Source organism: Gracilinanus agilis, chromosome 5, assembly GCF_016433145.1.
Source record: "Gracilinanus agilis isolate LMUSP501 chromosome 5, AgileGrace, whole genome shotgun sequence".
NCBI lineage: Eukaryota > Metazoa > Chordata > Mammalia > Didelphimorphia > Didelphidae > Gracilinanus > Gracilinanus agilis.
Genome location: NC_058134.1, coordinates 137,276,044 through 137,295,171, shown reverse-complemented (window position 1 = coordinate 137,295,171; position 19,128 = coordinate 137,276,044). Strand labels below are relative to the sequence as shown.

The 19,128-nt window shown below is 37.2% G+C and overlaps 1 protein-coding gene across 1 annotated transcript in view; it reads left to right on the top strand.

The window, feature by feature from the left end:
* The first annotated feature begins 1,968 nt into the window (after positions 1-1,968).
* The window catches only part of CFTR (CF transmembrane conductance regulator), a 212,974-nt gene continuing 195,814 nt past the window's right edge, over positions 1,969-19,128 (top strand). Inside the window, 2 exon segments of the mRNA XM_044678477.1 lie at positions 1,969-2,004; positions 2,376-2,494. Of these exon segments, the coding sequence (XP_044534412.1) occupies positions 1,969-2,004; positions 2,376-2,494 (155 nt within the window).

Here is a 19,128-nt window from a genome sequence, read left to right as displayed (position 1 = left end):
AACTGGAGAACTATCATCTACTGCCTCCATGAGCCTCCACTTCACTTCACCATGAGTGAGATGTAATTCTTCCTCTTCTTTCAAATTCTTTATTTGGTATTTATTGAGTATTGAATATTCAAATAATATAGTCACCTACTCCTTATTGTCTTTCCTAATCTCTTCAGATATCACCTCCAAAATGCTTAAAGCACCTTGCTGGAATTTCTTCTTTGCACTTATCACCCCTTGCCTTTAATTTTACTTAACACTGTACCCATCAAATACTCTCTCCATTCAAGTAAAATGTAATCTTCTCAAGGAAAAGGACTATGCCATTTTTTATCTTTGTATTCCAAGTGCCTATCATAATGCTTGTGTGTAGTATGGGAGTGACATGTTTGTTGAAACTGGTCCCTTTTATCTCTTCTACTTTGTCAACTTTTAGGAACCTCTTTTGAATCAATATTCTGAATTCCTTTATTATAACTTGCCCTTTGACATCCAAAAGGAACTGACTACTTGTCAATTTTAAAACTTGTGCACTACACATGGTGGATCACAGCTATAAAGTAAACAATCAGAGAGGGCGAAAAGAGCATTTAATGAGTCCAATTGACATACCTGGGGAAGTAAATAGTAAAATAATAGTTTCAAAGTTTATATCCCAGAACTCATACTAGGGGGAGGGAAAGCCTGGCTAAGGAGTTTTGTAAGGGAATAGGAGTCCAAAATATTGAGTTCCATTCTAGTCTACACTATTAATTTGCTATTTGCTATTATATGAATATCAATCTGTTATTTTTTCCATATTGCAATGATACTCCATGAAAACACTAAGATCTTAGAAGGGAAGGGCATTATTAATATAAACCAGAGCTATGAACCATGCATTCATTATTTTAAATATGACTAATTCTTTTGCTGGCATTAAAGAGAAGATTATAGTAATACTTAAGTGGGATACATGTAAATCTCCAATCCATTGATTCCAAAGTAAACTACTTTGCTGAAGAAACAATAAAATAATATTCAACAAACTTTTTCTCATTCCAGTTTGTTCAAATCAAATGTCAATTTGTATCTCATGTTTTTAACAATATTGCAGATTACCAAAGGTGTGGTTGGCACTTTAAAAAAAAAAGAAGGAAGGAAAGAAGGAAGATAAGAAAAGGAACTCACACATCAAAACAGACAGGACAGTGCTTTTGAGTATTTTATAAAAGTGAATCATTATTGTGATTTCTCCCATGTGTTTTTTTTCCCCTTGGTCTTGACTAAAACTGTGCAGAGCCTCCACTTCAAAGACGTTCGATTCCTTTCATGGTTAGTCAAGTTTTGCTTGCAGAAACTGAGCAGAGAAATCTGGCAGAGGACAGGTACGTCTTCCAACTGGAGTTTTAGTAATTGTAGGAATGGAGGGGAGCCTTCGGCTCACGCCTGCTGGAAACTTTTGACAAGCAATGAACAAATCCGAGGTGAGTAAGAAATAGAACAAAATCTACACCTACCTCGATTGAGGATTTTCATTTTTAAAATAAGCAATTTTGCCAGGTTGGGTTGCCAAAGATTTTTGAATCTTACCTCCCTTGATAGTCTGAAGCTAAGAATGCTCGTTTGGAAAAAAAAAATTTTTTTTAAAGAAACTCATTAACATCAACATACCGAACACCCCCACAGGAACCTTTCAGCTTTATAAGTCTGCATTTTAGAACAGGTAGAGACCTATTTTTGTTCTTTCTTTTAAAAAAAGAAAAATGCACCTAGCACGACTAATACTAATTATTAGTAAGAGAAGAGGAAGAGAATTTAAAGGAGGAGGAGAAGAGGGAGGAAGCTTTGGGAAACTGGTAAGTAACCTGCCCTTAGTACCAGGGAAACTGGATGAGTAAGAGTGCCCTGCAAGTTTCCCAAGTGACTGATTATTTGCCCTAACTTTGCTTCATATTGTCCCTGCGAGCTTAGGAGAGAAGGGAGAAGAGACCGAGAATGCCTCAAGACCGCGAATTAATCTGGAGGTGCAAGGTAGGGAAGGAGAAGGAATTCTTGGTCTGGGAAAGAGCCCGCTGGGGACAAGGGAGGCGGAGTAGAGAATTAGGGGGCGGGAAAGGCGGGAGGCTCAGAAATCACCCGAGAAAAGGGAAGTGCAGCGTGGGGTGGGGAAGAATAGCTAGAAAGAAAATGAGCCCGGTCTGCCTGTGGCTCACTTTTTAACCTGGGCAGCCTGGGAGGAGGAGGAGGAGGGGAAAGGGAAAAGAGAGGTGTAAGGGGACTGGCAAGCATAGAGATGGGTGGGGGGAGTTTGTAGGAGGTGGTAAATGACATCACGGCAGCCCAAATTAATAAGGTGAGGAGAGAAAGGAGGCTGGAGGAACAGAGTGGACTGGATCTGAGAGTTTGGCAATTAAGAATCACCGCTGCAGTCTGCTCCCGCTGGGCACCCTGGCAGCCCCCGAGGGACCATGCAGAGATCACCCCTGGAAAAGGCAAATTTCCTCTCGAAACTTTTCTTCAGGTAAGTCTTTGCTAGCCATTTGTGGTGACGACACGTGCGTGAAGGGAGAGAGGGGTGTACAGGTGTGTACAAGGGGCTTGGGTCTAAAGGCATCTTTAAAAAAAAATTGTTGTTGTTGTTGTTTTAAAGTAGAAGCTTTGAGTGTTACTCTAGGAAAGGTGCATTTACAGGTGAAATGAGAAAAGGAAGATTTAAAAAACAAGAATGTGAAAGCAGACAAGCTGAAATGTACATTACAATGAGGACTGTTAGGAAAGGTCCCCTCACCCCCACCCTCCTTCTACAAGACTATAAACATGGGGTTCTTAACTCTATATGGGTGTGCATATGTGTCTCGGGATCCCTTTAGAATTCTCGGAAGCTTACGGACAGGTTCTCAGGATAAGGTTTTTGAGTAATTTAAGGAAATGCTATTCGGCTATAGTTTGGTGAAATTAAAGTAAATTTTATCCCCATCCAAGTTTCTGGATTACCTGCAATCTATCCATCAATCTCAGGTTAAGAACCCTTGCTGTAAACTCTAATTGTAGCAGTACCTGTTGGTAGCTAAAATTCAATGACATTAAATAGCCAAACACCAAGACTTGTTATGTGGTTAGTGCCTTTGATTTCTCCAGAGGACCTTATTACCAAGTGACATAGTGTTACCAATATTATTATCAAGTGGTTAACGGCTGATGATTAATATATTAATGAAGAATTCCTCCTTTTTATATTTAGGGATATATAAAATCCACACATCTATTTGGTAACAAATACAGCCAAGTCATTGGGTTGCCATTTGAAGAAAAAGATTTGATTAAACAAACCCTTTTTTGATAGTGATGATGATGAGGAAAAATTTAAATATATTCTCTGATAAAGAATAAATTCTGTTTACCTCTTTTGAATAAATGAAAGAAAATAATTCCAGTTTTTAACTTCGGGAAATGCTGAGATCTACTCATGAATTTGAGAAGAGCTCATTGTTTCCATGGAGACAGGAATGCGCAGAACCATATACTGAATTGTAGGTATATCCAGCTGATATTTGCTAAACTATTCTGTCATTCCTGCGGATGTGATGAGCCATAAAAGCTTAGGTAATATCACCCACTGAGGATTTTTAATGCTAAGTTACAGTTTGATAGTTTTAGAGTTTAATTAAATAGCTCTATTTCAGATGAAAAGTATTCCTGGAATGGATGTTCAATTGCTCTCTTTCATTTGCACTTTTTTCCTCAATAAAATAATAAATAGTACTACTTTGAGGGGAGTTAACTTAGTCAAATTTGCAATATTTTTGATTCAAGAATGAACAAAATGCAAATCAAATGTGAATACATTATCTATACATAGTATATAGTATGTTTCTATGCATACATGTGTATATGCATATATGCTACCTTTTTGGGAGGAGATAATGTCTATTCCATGTTGCATCCCCTTTCCTAATACTTAATTTTCTTTATGTCAGGGAAATTTTAAATAAGGGCAAAAGGCTGAAGGAGAGCTCCCCCCTGTGGATGAGAAAGAAGGTTTTTACTTTTTAGAACCACCTTTTCCTGTTGTTTAGCTGTAGGTAAATATTATGAAGGAAGCAAACTATCAGAATAGTAGCCTACTAGTCTTTTTATTCCTCTCTCATCACTATTTCTCTAGGTTCTATTGCTTTCATTTGTATTAGGCTTATTTGTGTATTTCTATTATTCCTCCTTTTTCCCCATATCATATGATTATAGCTCTAAAAAGCTAAGGGAACATGGAAGCCATCTAGCATAGTATCTAGTGCATAGTAGGTACTTAGTAATGCTTCATCTCTCTAGGTATATATCTAATATATACTCTCATTTTATATACAGGGAAACTGAGGATCAGAGAGGATAAATGACTAGCTCAAACTCACACTGTAGCAGGTAGTGATAAAAGTAGAATTTGAACCCAGGTACTCTGAACCCCCCAGCTCCCATTCTTTCCACTATATCATGCTACCCACAGAGTTTCTGGCTAGAGATGGTTGTGCCATATTTAATTTCCTTAGTTCCTGATATTGTACATTATTACACTTTTTAAAAAACATTCTTGATAGTGAAGAACATTTACTAACATAAAACAAGTGAATAATAATCATAACATAATATGCCAATTTACTTAAAAGCCAGAATCACGCTCTTCTAGTAATACATGCAGTGTCTATGTGGGAGAGTGGGCACAAACTTATAATAACATAAAGGAGACACATGAGAAAGGAAACCCATAGGCCAGAGACAACTCACAACTCTGAACTCCAGACTTTTATGTCCTCCATCTTTTTTGGGAATAGGCCTAATTGGTCCTTAATTGTTTGTTGTTAATTTGTAGGCTATTATGTAACCTACAAAAAGCCATTAGGATCACAGATTTAAAACTAAAAAGACCCTGAAAGATAATCAAATCACTTTCTTCATTTTCATAAGGATTCTGTTTAGATCCCTGTGATACAAAATACATTGGGGTGATGAGTCAATATTTAGAATTCCTTTGAAATGCCTAAATTCCAGGTGCTTTAAAGATGAGACATTATTTACTTTAAATTTCCCCACTAGGAAAAGGCATATATTACATCATCTTTTATTGTTTGGTCTTTTTGTTAGCTTCTAACTCTTTTTGATCCCATTTGGAGTTTTTTTTCTAATTCATTTCGCAGAAAAAGAAACTGAGGCAAACAAGGTTAAGTTACTTGCCTAGGGTCACATAGCTAGGTAAGTGTCTGAGGCCAAATTTGGACTCAGGAAGATGATTCTTCTTGATTCTGCGTCTGCCACACTCTCTAGTTAGCCACCCAGCTGCGCCTTATACCTTTTACTAATGTAATAAAACAACAATCATATTATTAATTCAAAAATTGAGCACAGTTTTTTTGTAAACTAAACCCTCCTAGCCTTGGATGGGAAGAAAATCCTTAAAATTATTTCCTTCACACTATACTCACTAATTTCCCCCAAATTATATTATCTAAAATCATCGCATAAATAATCTTGACTAATTTTTGACTATTATTAGAACTGGATTTTTTCTAAGCTCAAAAGGAACTATGATTTTAAGTGCCCTGTTGCATTGCAGACTCCTAGCTAACAAGTAACAGTATTTCATAGAGTACTTCACCCCATGAAGTTTAGCACACAGTAAGTGCTACATAAATATTTTTGAGTGAATGAAAAGAATAAACTCATATGATAATTTAAAAAAGCATATTACTTATCAAAGAGAGTTCATCCAAGCATAGTAAAGGATTCCTTTTGGCCCTATCACGTATGTTGAATGTCTTAGCAGATACCACACAGATGTCTCAGAGTCATAAAAGAGAAGCATTTCCTACTTGTGATTCATATGAAAAAATCTCTTTAATGGGTTTTGTTATTCTGAAAGTAATTCTTTTTGAAAGTTTAAACATTTTATTATTTTTGCACCATTTTTATAGTGCAGAAGCATACTATTTAAGCTTCTTCTACCTATAATTTTTTTCATCTATAAAAGTAATTCAAAAGAAAATTTCACACATTATACACACAAACACAACCTATGGAACAGTTATTTAAAAAACTGTGAGGGGAAAGAAGGTAGTTTTAGGTTTGGTCTTCAGCAGTTTGTTTTTTTATTTATGAGATCCACCTCTAAAATAATGAGACAACAGCTGACATTTATATAACACTACAGTTTATAAAGCACTTTACATAACTCATTTAATCCTTACACCCGCCCTGTGAGATAGGTGCTGATGGTATTATGATCTCCATATTGCAGATAAGGAAACAGAGCATCTGAGAGGTTAGGTGATTTGCCAGAAGTCATATACCTTGTAAGTAAATGGAGCTGGTGGGACAAGAATCCTAGGCATCTGACTTCAAATGCAGGGTGCTCTTTCCACTATGCCACTGTGACTTCTATAATGTTTGAAATCAGAGAGGCCCCTGTGGAGTGTTGTGTAGAGTTTACTCAGGATGCGTGGAGGAGTGGTTTGTGGTTGGCTTATCTGCATTCACTGTATTTTTGATTCTTAGGAAGTTTTCCAAATTAAACTTTGGTTATAGTCCTTAAGCCTGTTAACTTACCTTTTCCATCCATATAACACACGACCTGTTCATCTAGAACCCTTATACCAGAACAGTATGTCTGAGGGAGATCTCAGTTCCCCTCAGACTGTAGAATCCTAACAGTAGTTTTGAATGTTCATAAGACCTGGGTGACAATGGCTACCTCAAGTCACTGAAGCTACTCTAGAATCCGAAGCTGGAAGGGACCTCAGAAGTCATACTCATTTATGGTCAAGGCAACTTGGCCCAGAGTAGTTTAATTAAATTGCCCAAGTTAATTTAAGTAATAAGGAACAAAGTCAGAATTTGAACCCAAGTCCTTTAGCATTGGATGCAGTACTCTTAATATTATAGCACAGCTTCCCTAAACAAATTTAAAGAAATTTTCCCCAAAAAAATTAACTTTAGAAATTTAGGTAGAAACCAAATGGGGCGCTGCAATAGTTGACATGCTCTAGAGCAGTGATTCCCAAAGTGGGCGCTACCACCCCCTGGTGGGTGCTGCAGCAATCCAGGAAGGCGGTGATGGCCACAGGTGCATTTATCTTACCTATTAATTGCTATTAAAATTAAAAAAAAATTAATTTCCAGGGGGATAAGTAATATTTTTTCTGGAAAGGGGGTGGCAGGCCAAAAAAAGTTTGGGGACCACTGCTTTAGAGCAACAGGTAAGAGATCCCTTAGATACTTTTTATAAACTGAAGTATGAATTATGATTAAAAGGCACAAAATTGATTTTTAAAACTACAGCTATATTAGAATGTATATATCTGTGTGTCATTCTTCCAAGTATCTATGCTGGGAGGCAAAAGCAGAGTTCAAATTCTACTTCTGAAATTGACTCCAAGAAACATAAGGAATCCTTCTCACTTTGTTTTTGGTAGGAAAAAATGGCCAGCCAGCTTGATCATCACTCAGGAGACTTGGTTCTAAATGAGTTGGGGCTGCTTCCAAAAATAAAAGCTACCTTCAAAGGATGAAGATTTGCTACAGTTGAGAATATTTCTAAAAAAGGAATTCTAAAAGGGTTTTGGGCAAGAAAGACTTCTAAAATAACCTCTTTGGAGAGATCATCACTTATTTAGATGTATGTTCTAGTTCTTTAAAAAAAAACAACAGACACAATCTTGTGGGACATGTGTGTGTGTGTGTGTGTGTGTGTGTGTATGTGTGTAAGATATCTTGTTTCTAATTCAGTAAGTCACTGAGAAATTTTCTAAAATCATGGTACAGTATTAGTTTAATGACTCTCAATTGAATAATTAAAGATTTGGAAGTGGTTATTTTGTCCTAAAATGTTAACATTCTTTTTTGTTCTTGAGATATATCCCCAAAGTAGTTCATATGCTAAGCCAAATTGTCAGCCCAAATAACGTTCTGGGGGGAATCTTATTCTCACAGAGCAATATGAGTTTAATATTCAGTTGATTATTTTTTTAAGAGAGGCAATATGATAAAGTGAGGAAATCACAGAACCTTAGAATCAAGAGAAAACAGGATTTTATATGTACACACACACACACATATAGTCTACAAGGGATATGAAGATTTTTATGTTCTACTTTGAGGATGTATGATTATACTGAATTGGAAAATTAAGATTTAGGACTTTTTTTTTTAAACCCTTGTACTTCGGTGTATTGTCTCTTAGGTGGAAGATTGGTAAGGGTGGGCAATGGGGGTCAAGTGACTTGCCCAGGACCACACAGCTAGAAAGTGTCTGAGGCCGGATTTGAACCTAGGACCTCCTGTCTCTAGGCCTGACTCTCAATCCACTGAGCTACCCAGCTGCCTCCTAGATTTAGGACTTCTTTTGCTTTCCAATGCTAACATTTTAGGGGCTTTGGGGCCAATAGTGTTTTGTTTGGCAAACCCAGTTATCATCCCACATAAAGTTCTGAGGATAATTAGTACAATAGAATGAATGCTGATTTCAGAGTCAGAGGACCTCATAGATTTGGAGTGACATTCTGACACTTACTACTGGCAGGACCTTAGTCAAGACATTTAATTGCTATACTTCAGTTTCCTCATCTGTATAATGGCAGATTAGGTCAGGACTTCTCAGGGCCCTCTGGTATTTAAACCCATGATGCTATAAATATTTTTAAAATATGTATAAAACTGCAGTTCCTTGAATGATTTTTTTGGAGGAGAGGAGGGGGACAGGTGGTACATTCTGGACCTGTGATTTTATAGTTACAAGGAACCTTCTAAAATGAAAAAATCTCTATCAGGCTCATTGTTTAATGTATCTCATCTTGAACAAATACTACTATGTAAATAAAGCAGAGCATGACTGTTTATGAAACCATAATAATGAATAATGAGAGCTAGTTGAGTGTGGTACGTAGAGGGGCACGTCTTGAAGTTGGAAAGGAAGACTTGGATTCAAGTCTTGTTTCTTTTTTTTTTTTTAAACCCTTGTACTTTCAGTGTATTGTCTCATAGGTGGAAGATTGGTAAGGGTGGGCAATGGGGGTCAAGTGACCTGCCCAGGGTCACACAACTGGGAAGTGGCTGAGGCCAGGTTTGTCAAGTCTTGTTTCTGAAGTTACTTCCTGTGTGACCTTAGGCAGGTTGTTTAACCTCCCTGTGCCTCAAACAGCTAAGACTTTTAGTCAATCCTTAGGAATTCCCCGCCCTATTTATACCACACATATAAGAGTATAAAAGAAAAAAAATTTCCTGCAATACAGGAATTAAACACTAGCATTGGACTATACCTTATTTGCAAAAAGCATTCTTTCAAAATGCCTTCTGACTCAGCAGCAATTTGAGCAACTTCAATAACTATGGCTCCCTGATGCATCTGCTCAGGGTATTTCCCTTGGGCGAGATCCATACAACACCATGTAGGTCAGGAGAAGGAAGCAGGCTGCTGTTTGAGGGAGGCTGAAAAGGATTCCTGAGGATTCTCCGGAGGCTACCATCTGCTGTTCTATGTAATATGATTTGAATAGGACTGAATCTTTCAATTTCACTGTAGAGGAAACTACCACTATCTGACTAAAGATACCCAAAATGCTTCACTTGTTTACTTCCAGTCACGGAGACTCCATTTACCATGTCATACGTATTTCAGAGAGGAGTTGCTAGGACAAAGGAATTTTGTGGTTATTGTGGAATGTGTCTGGAAAAGGGTTAAGTTTTCTTTGTCAAGAGGCATGAACAAAAATTAGGATGTTTACATACTTAAATAGTTGTTCTGCAAGGGCCTGATTTTCAAAGCTGTAGCCTTGTCAAGAGACTCAATCAATCTACCCATCCATCAGTCTGTGCTTGTTAGGACTCTCTTAGACATTAGTTTGTCTTTGTCATTGTTGTATGGCCAAGAATGAAAAATTAAAAAAAATAAAAAGGAGTGAGGAGTGAAGAAGTGTGTTCTGGGTGTGATCAGGCTGCAGAGAATTACAAATGAGGAGCTTTCAAGAAGTGTTTTTTTTTTTTAAAAGGGATGTCATCAAAAATGTATAATGAAAAATAAAGCTTGGTTGAATCTGAGGGATAGATACTGTGTGATAAGTTTATAGTTTATGCAATCCATTGCTATACTGTTTGCTGTCATGAAAAATCAAGTAAGATTCCCCCAACAGGTTGCATGGACTCCCTTGTAGGGGGAACTTAAGAATCCTCATTTGATTCTTACAATGACTACTAGCTAGGTACTATTATTGCCCCCATTTTTCAGAGGAACACACTGAAACTCAGAGGAATTAAGTGATTTGCTCCTGATCATGCAACTAACACATGTAAGAGTCTGGATTTAAACTCAGGTCCAAGTTCAGTTCTCTAGTCACTATTCCTCACCTTTTCTTCAAGAATGACTGCAGTGCTATGTTATTCTAATGAGATATGTTTCGAAGGGAGGAAAGACTATCTCTGGAGACTGAGTCTAGTTGACAGTATTGATTGTTCTCCTCTGTTATTTCACTGATATCCCTTAGGGATGAGCAGAAGCAATGATGAAAAGCTTTGGGAATGTCTCCAGAATTGTGGTTCTCCCACTTCTGAACCTGGGGTTCAACTGTGCCTTTGGGGAAATGAGAGTTTCAGGGATTTCCCCAGTCTGCTCTTCTGAGATGAGTCAGCCATGAACTCTTCATGTTGACCCTGACAGAGGCGTTCAAGAAGGTACCATTGGCTCCAAGGAGACACATATTTTCCTTTAAAAACTTTCATGAGATTTAATAGCTAGTGACAACCAAGCCTTCTGGGGCTATGGCCGTCCCTAACCCTGCGCAGCTGAGGTCCAGAGTGATTGACAGAAGTACTTAATTGACTTGGTTCATTTGATCTGCATTGTGGCTTCTAGGTGTGTCAGATCTGAGAACTCTTTATATTTGGGAATAGCCCTCTTGTTGTCTGTCATCTTTTCTGCTCCTTAGACCTGAAGTAGAGGTACCATAAGTTGCATAGACTATGCATGTGATGCATTTAAGGAGCTTGCAATTCACATTGTTGATGCTTACACCTCTGCCATTAGAGCTGCATTTCTTTCAATTTAGAATTTAGTCTATTATCTTTGCTGAAAACCCTTCTTTGTCGATTGGAGAATGGCTTGATTTTTTGTACAATTGATTTAGCTTCTTGTATATTTGAATAATTAGACCTTTGTCAGAGTTTTTTGTTATAAAGAGTTTTTCCCCCAGTTTGTTGTTTCCCTTCTGATTTTAGCTGCACTGTTTTTACTTGTACAAAACCTTTTTAATTTAATGTAATTGAAATTATTTATTTTACATTTTGTAATTTTTTCTAACTCTTGCTTGGTTTTAAAATCTTTCCTTTCCCAGAGATCAGACAAGTTTACTATTCTGTGTTTGCCTAATTTTCTTATTGTTTCCTTCTTTATATTCAAATCATTCACCCACTCTGAATTTATCTTGGTGTAGGGTGTGAGATGTTGATCTAAACCTCATCTCTTCCATATTGTTTTCCAATTTTCCCAGCAGTTTTTTTGAAATAGTGGATTTTTGTTCCCAAAGTTGGGCTCTTTGGGTTTATCATTGACTACCTTGCTGATGTCACTTACCTCAAGTCTATTCCACTGATCCTCCCTTCTGTCTCTTAGCCAGTACCATATTGTTTTGATGACCATTGCTTTATAGTATAGTTTAATATCTGGTACTGCTTGGCCCCATTCCTTCACATTTTTTTTCATTATTTCCCTTGATACTCTTGATCTTTTGTTCTTCCACGTGAACTTTGTTATAGTTTTTTCTAATTCAGTAAAAAAATTTCTTGGTAGTTTGACAGGTATGGCACTAAATAAGTAAATTAATTTGGGTAGAATGGTCATTTTTATTATGTTAGCTCATCCTACTTATAAGCAATCAATGTTTTTCCAATTGTTTAGATCTAGTTTTGGTTCTTTGGAAAGTGTTTTGTAGTTGTGTTCATATAATTCCTGTGTTTGTTTTGGTAGATAGATTCCTAAGTATTTTACATTGCAGGGTGATTTTAAATGGTATTTCTCTTTCTACCTCTTGCTGCTATGATGTGTTGGAAATATATAGAAATGGGCAAGGGACATGAAAAGGCAATTTTCAGATAAAGAAATCAAAACTATCAATAAGCACATGAAAAAGTGTTCTAAATCTCTAATAATTAGAGAAATGCAAATTAAAACAACTCTGAGGTACCACCTCACACCTAACAGATTGGCTAAAATGACCGCAGGGGAGAGTAATGAATGTTGGAGGGAATGTGGCAAAATCGCAACATTAATGCATTGCCGGTGGAGTTGTGAATTGGTCCAACCATTCTGGATGGCAATTTGGAACTATGCCCAAAGAGCACCAAAAGTTTGCCTGTCCTTTGATCCAGCCATGCCATTGCTGGGTTTATACCCTAACGAGATCATAGGGGAAAAGACATATACAAAAATATTTATAGCCGTGCTCTTTGTGGTGGCAAAAAACTGGAAAATGAGGGTATGCCCTCCAATTGGGGAATGGCTGAACAAATTATGGCATATGCTGGTGATGGAATACTATTGTGCTCAAAGGAATAACAAACTGGAGGAGTTCCATGTGAACTGGAAAGACCTCCAGGAATTGATGCATAGTGAAAGGAGCAGAGCCAGAAGAACATTGTACACAGAGACTGATATACTATGGTAAAACTGAATGTAATGGACTTCTGTACCAGCAACAAGGCAATGACCCAGGACAATTCTGAGGGATTTATGGAAAAGAACACTACCCACATTCAGAGGAAGAAGTACAGGAGTGGAAACACAGAAGAAAAACAACTGCTTGAACACATGGGTTAATGCGGACATGATTTGGGATATAGACTCTTAAAGACCTCACTAGAACAATTATCAGTAATATGGAAATAGGTCTTGATCGATGACACATGAAGAAACCAGTGGAAATGCGCTTCGGCTATGGGGGTTAGGGGTAGGGCAGTGGGGGGAGAGAGAGCAAGAACATGAATCATGTAGCCATGGAAAAATTTTTTCTAAAAAATAAAAAAAAATTGGACTTAGTTTTAATACCCCTCCCCCAAAAAGAAAATCCTTCTTTGACTCTTTGGCTCTCCATTGCTTGCCAGAAAAAGGTCAAATTACTTTTCTGGCACTGGAGTTTCTCCAAAATTTGATGGCATCCTATCTTTTGAGGTAGTGGATAGAGTGTTGGAATAAGTCAGGAAGACCTAAGCTTGAATCCTGCCTCAGATACTTACGAGTTGTTTGACCCTCAAAAGAGAGACTACGAATACCTAAGGAACAGAGAAAAGATGTGATTATAAAAGAAAGGAAGAGGCACAGATATAGGGGGTTGCAATGCAATATAACAAACATATTTGCCCTTAATTTCACCATGGTTCAATCCTGTTGATGATAATTCCCTACAGCTCCTTAAATTACACTCTCCAAAATACATCCTTAGTGCTAATTAGAAAAAGGAAAATACTTTCCTGAGAACGTGACTTGTTCTTTTTGGGAATGTGACAAAATAATAGAACATTCAGGATGTTAGAGTCTTTAAGGGATCATTTGATGCAGTCCCTTGTCTCTAGGGAGTTGCATATCTAAAATCCTCTTCAGACAGATGGTTTTCTACTCCAGATCTTCTCTCAGCAGCCCGTTACAGTGTTTCATCACTCTAGAAGTCAAGTTCTTTATGCTTAAAACATAGTCTCTATTGCTTCAATTTAAGCCCATTTCTTTTCCTTTTAATTCTTTACAATCACAGAAAACTAGTCTATTAAATTATAATTTCTCATTTTAAGAATATAAACATTTTAGGGATTTTTATTCTCTTATCACCAATAGTCATATTTTCCTTGCAACACAATAATTTACTTCATTCCCAGGATAGAGTCTTCATGTGTGTTTTTGTCTTAAAATAGGATTCTTTTCAACTCTAAATCTGACCCCTTCCCTCCTAGAGCCTCATCATAGATCAGATCCCAGAATCTGATAATAGTGTGGTAGCAGCAGAGCTATTAGTGATGCTTTGGCTCATAGATGGGAAAGAATGGGGCTCGTGGTCCTGCTTGGAGAAGTAGCAGCCAAAGAACAGTAGCATACCAGGGCACATAAAAATGATTTCCCAAAGTGACCAGGAGCCTCATCAACAAACTGAATGAGGACAAAGTCCTGAGTAAGGGTTTAGCACTGCCTTTCCTTTGCTGTGAAGAGACCTCGGCTTCTATGCTGTGGAACTTGCTTTACTAACATGATATTGTGAATAATTCCTGTTAAATCCTCTAAAATCCTGATCTGAAGCCTCATCATTGCATAAAGTTGACTTTGGGCTCTCTAATAATTCTGTTGTTGTTGACGATATATCATGAAAAGGCTATCAACAGCACCCCCCCCAAAAGAGCCATTTCCAGAGGTTTTTGTCACAATAAAAATGATGCGATGGATGGTAAATTTCCTTGTAACTTTAAAAAAACCAACAGCAACCAGTGAATTAATTTTTACATACTGGGGGACCAGTTAAGTAAATTGTGGCACATTAATTTAATGGGATGAAATGTAATGTAATACAATGAAATTTGATAAATTGGCAAGACCTGTATAAAAGAAGACAAACTTTTAAAAAACAGTTCCTCAGGAATAGAGTACACATTATGACAAGATAAGAGGAAAACTGAATGACAATTAAATGAAAAAAGAATCATTACAAAGGCCATTAAGTGAAGTTCATCAGTCTGTAAACATTTATTATGCACCTAATATATGCCAAGTACTGTGCTAAGCACTGGAGTTTGGGATTAAGATCACTATGAAGATAATTTCCTAAACATGCAGTACTAAGAGGGTCAGAAGGAAATAGGTGAATTTTATGATTTCACTTTATATACAATCTTTTCTCTTGAATTTTATGGTCTCATATTTCATTATTGTGAAATTGAACTTTAATTTTTCCAGTCATTTTTTGATGTTTTTATATTTTTCAAGTTTCTGAATTTCATAATTTTTCTTAAGGTATCAAGATTTCTTATTTTTGCTCTTTTAATTTCTTCCTTTTGACATCTTGAGTATTTTTTATCATCTATATTATTGCATCATTAGAAATTTCTTATAATTTTTCTCATGCAAGTGCTGATAGTATTTTATACATTAACTTTTTCATTCACTTAATGTCTCTTTGTCCTAATCTCTTTCTGTCTCTGTCTCTCTGTCTCTGCCTTTCTTTTACCCATCCTACATTCTGGATCCCAGTAGGGAATTCCCAGCACGGAGCTCCTTTCAGTTTTCTGGGTCACTGACTTCTCCATGGTCACATAGCCAGTGAGATTCTGTGGATGGACTTGAACTCAGGTGTTCTTGACCTTCTCTCCATTACACTCCATTCCTAATGATTATTCTTTGTTTTTCATTGTATTTGAATTTCCCATTTGCTGCTGCTTCTCCTCTTCCTTATTCTTCTGCATTTTGATCACTACTTTTAAGGGAGAGCATTCAAAAGCAGTCTCCCTTAAAACATCTCACTCTGCTGGTCTTTCTGGAAGTGCTTCTGATTTTTTAAACCTGCAAGTATGAAACATCATTTCAATAAAATATTAAACTTGGATCTCCCTAGGAGGTTCAGCAACATGCCCTTTATGGCTCTGTTTTCAACATTATTTTTAGGTGCTGTGCCACTGGGTGGTCTCATCATGTCTCGTGATATTGAAGACTGCTTTATAGAACTCCAAAAACATACAGATGAATAGGGAAAGATTCAGTAAATCATCTGGATGTTTTCTCTACACAACACCAAATAGCCAAATGTTTGTTATGTAGACACACTGATTTTCTCCTTATAACCAACTGTTATTCTTGCCTTAGACTTCCTGATCACTGTTCCTTCCCATTAGCTATTTAACTGTATAACCACTTCCTGGTGCTCCACTTCTAGACATCCAGCTTGAAAGTTCTTGCACTCAAATTATCCTACTCTTTTCCTGTCCTGAGGCTTTCCACTCATCCATTACCTCTAATTTAAATTGGCTCCTAATTATTCCTCATTTACTACAGTAGACACTTTATCTAACCTGAGTTTCATGGTCAGTGATATTAATATTGCCATCATCAATGTGCCTGAAGTCCATAACCTTCTGTAACACCTGCCAATCCCCAATCCTAGATCAACCCAACATCATTTTTTGTACATCTGCTACTAGGTTCCACTGTGGTGCTGCAGGAAGAAGCAGGGCCATATAAATCTAGCTGGTCATTCTTTAATTATTTGTTTCCTCTTGGAAATCTTTTTCTTAGAACTAAAACTAAAATGAAACTTTACCGAACAAACCAAACAAACCAATTCAGGGCAGTTCTTTATGGCATTCCCAAAGTGTACTGTTTCAAACTTAATTTCTCTTTTTCAAAGGCTCAGTACTATTTTTCCCATCCTTAGCAAATAATTTCACTCCCGACTGAGGCTACTAGATGGTACAATGGGTAGAATACACTGGCAGGAATCATGAAGACTTGAGCTCAAACGTTACCTCAGATACTCACTAGCTGTGTGATCTTGCACAAGTCCCTTAGTTTCTCCTCTGTAAAATGGGGACCATAATGGCTCTTACCTCTCAAGACTGTCATAAGGATATAATGAGATAATTTTGGTAAAGCACTTGTAATCCTTAGAGTGCTATATAAATTCTAGTTATTGTTGTTCCTTCCTACTTAATAGAAAATATCCAGGGTTATCTGGCTTGAGAGCCATCATCAACTCTACTCTTATTTCACTTAAACATCTTTTGTCAAAGGAAGAGGTCTTTTTCAGTTAATTTCAATTCAATTCTCATATTCTCCCTGGACCTCAGTTTCATTATCTATAAAGTGAGAGGTTTGGACTAGGTGCCTTTTGAAGTTGTTTCCTGCTCAGATCTGTAATTCTTTGGCCAATTCAGTTCAGCAGGCATTTATTAAGTACCTTCTATAAACAAGGCACTCTGTTAGGCACTGGAGATATAAAGACAAAAATAAGACAATCCTTGAAATCAAAGTTATAGCCTTTATCTATGTAGCCCTTTGAAATCTTTAAACCTATCACTAGGCTCCAAATCTCATTTATTCCTCAATCTAGTGACTTTGTTGTTATACTTGTCATTCTATTTCAACATCCTCTAATGACTATTTTTTACTGATTTCTACTTTCCATCCATATTTCAAATATGCAAGTGAATCCTTTATTTTAAGCCCTCAATTCTATCCTTTACCCCTCTATCTGTAATGTGCTAACTTAGAAAACTCCTTCTGTCCTGGAGCCCCTCATTCCAAATCTGTGAGGATAGAAGTGCTGCCCATGTAGAAAACTCTTGCAAGGCAACATGCTGTAGAAGATAGAGCCATCTTCAGAGTCAAGAAGATATGTGTATAAATTCTGCTTCTGTTGTTTAATGGCTGGCTTGTCTTCTCATTGTCCCAGGAAAGTTTCTGAGATTGTAAATTACAGAGCATAGACTGATTTTGGTTGACGAAGGGCATTTCTTTCATATGACACTCCTGCATTAATGAAATCACTTGTCTGATCCAAAGGCAGAGGAAAATGAAAACTTTATGTAAATTGTTTACACAGACTGGGGTGCTTCAACTTTTAAGGTGTGCATAAATAAAATGAATCTAAATTCAGAGAAGATCTCTCAAAATGACATGAGAATGATGATGAAGGGCTAAAATAAATAAAATTACGTAGCTATTGGATGAGAAGAATGATCTTGTACATGGAAAGGGCTCCTTCCTGTGGTTTATTTCAATTGAAAATGTAGGAGGGGATTTAGGCAAAACAGTTCCTGCTCTCAAGGAGCTCATAGTATAATGGAGGGGATGGGACAGACAGACAATATACAAACAATTATGTCTAAGTAGGGTAAATTGGAAATCATTTCAAAAAGAAGACACTAAGATTATGGGTGACTTAGAAAGACTTCTTGCTGATGGTGGGATTAAATCTGAAGAAATTCAGGGAAGCCAAGAAGCAGAGATGAGGAAGGAAAGAGTTTCAGACATGGGGTATTGCCAGTCAAAATACATAGGAGTTAAAGACAGAATGTGTGTTGTACTTGGAACAGCAACGAAACCAGCATTTCTTGTCTAATAGGGGCTAAAAGACAGATGTATACCTCTAACTACAATATTCATTCATCATTCATTCACCAAACATTTTTTTTATTTTAGCATTTGGATTATACTTCACTGTGCCTGACTCATAGAAGATGCTTAATAAATGTTGATAAACTGATTGATTGAAATGCTGAAGACACAAAGTTAAGCTATGTATGAATAATGGAAAATGTTAAGGCTTACTATGTGTGAAGTATTGTCCTTCATACTCAAAGAGTACCAAAATGACATCATGATGTTGGGCCAATGCACGGTGTGTCTTTGTGGCTGATTATATCAATATGAGTTCAGAAGACTCTACCACAAACTGGGCACAAATAGTCCATATGAACATTTGGGATGGAGACATCTCTACATTTTCACATGAAAGGAGATAAAGTGGGGTGTGAGAAAGTACTAAGAGCTGGAGATAGAAATAGACAAGTGGAGACAGTATCTGCTCTATAAGATCTCTGTTTATAGGTTTCTACTATAAATCAGAGAGAAAGGTCCCAAATCATTATGATGCAGTAGTAAAGTAGATGGTGATGTTTCTTCATTTTTGCTATTTCAATGGATAAAACTTTATCTGTTTCTGATGCTGAACCAATTGATAGTGTCAGATAGCGGTGAGAACATTTTTCTTTGTTAACTGTAGCAATTTTCGAGGCCAAACCTCCACAGTGGTTGCTCCCCTGTATTATGGAAAAAGGTGCAGCACTGGAATTAGGATTGATGGTCTAGAGAGGAGCAGGCTACTGCTAATTTTAAGACTTTAGAGTGCAGGGTATTAGACTGTTTCCATTGGTATTTGGGAAGGTGGTAGCAGTGATTTGACTCTCCTGGAACATGGTGCCCACGGTCTCTCCCTCAGGATGCCCTTATCCAGCTATGCTGGCTCGCCAGTCCTTTGGGTGGCAGTTAGTAGTTAGTTGGAATGGTTGGTTTCTTTTACAGAGGAGTTGCTACTTTGGCTAATGGTTGTGAGGGGAAAAGAGCAAATGGTCTGGTTGGGGAGAAGAGTGCTGCTC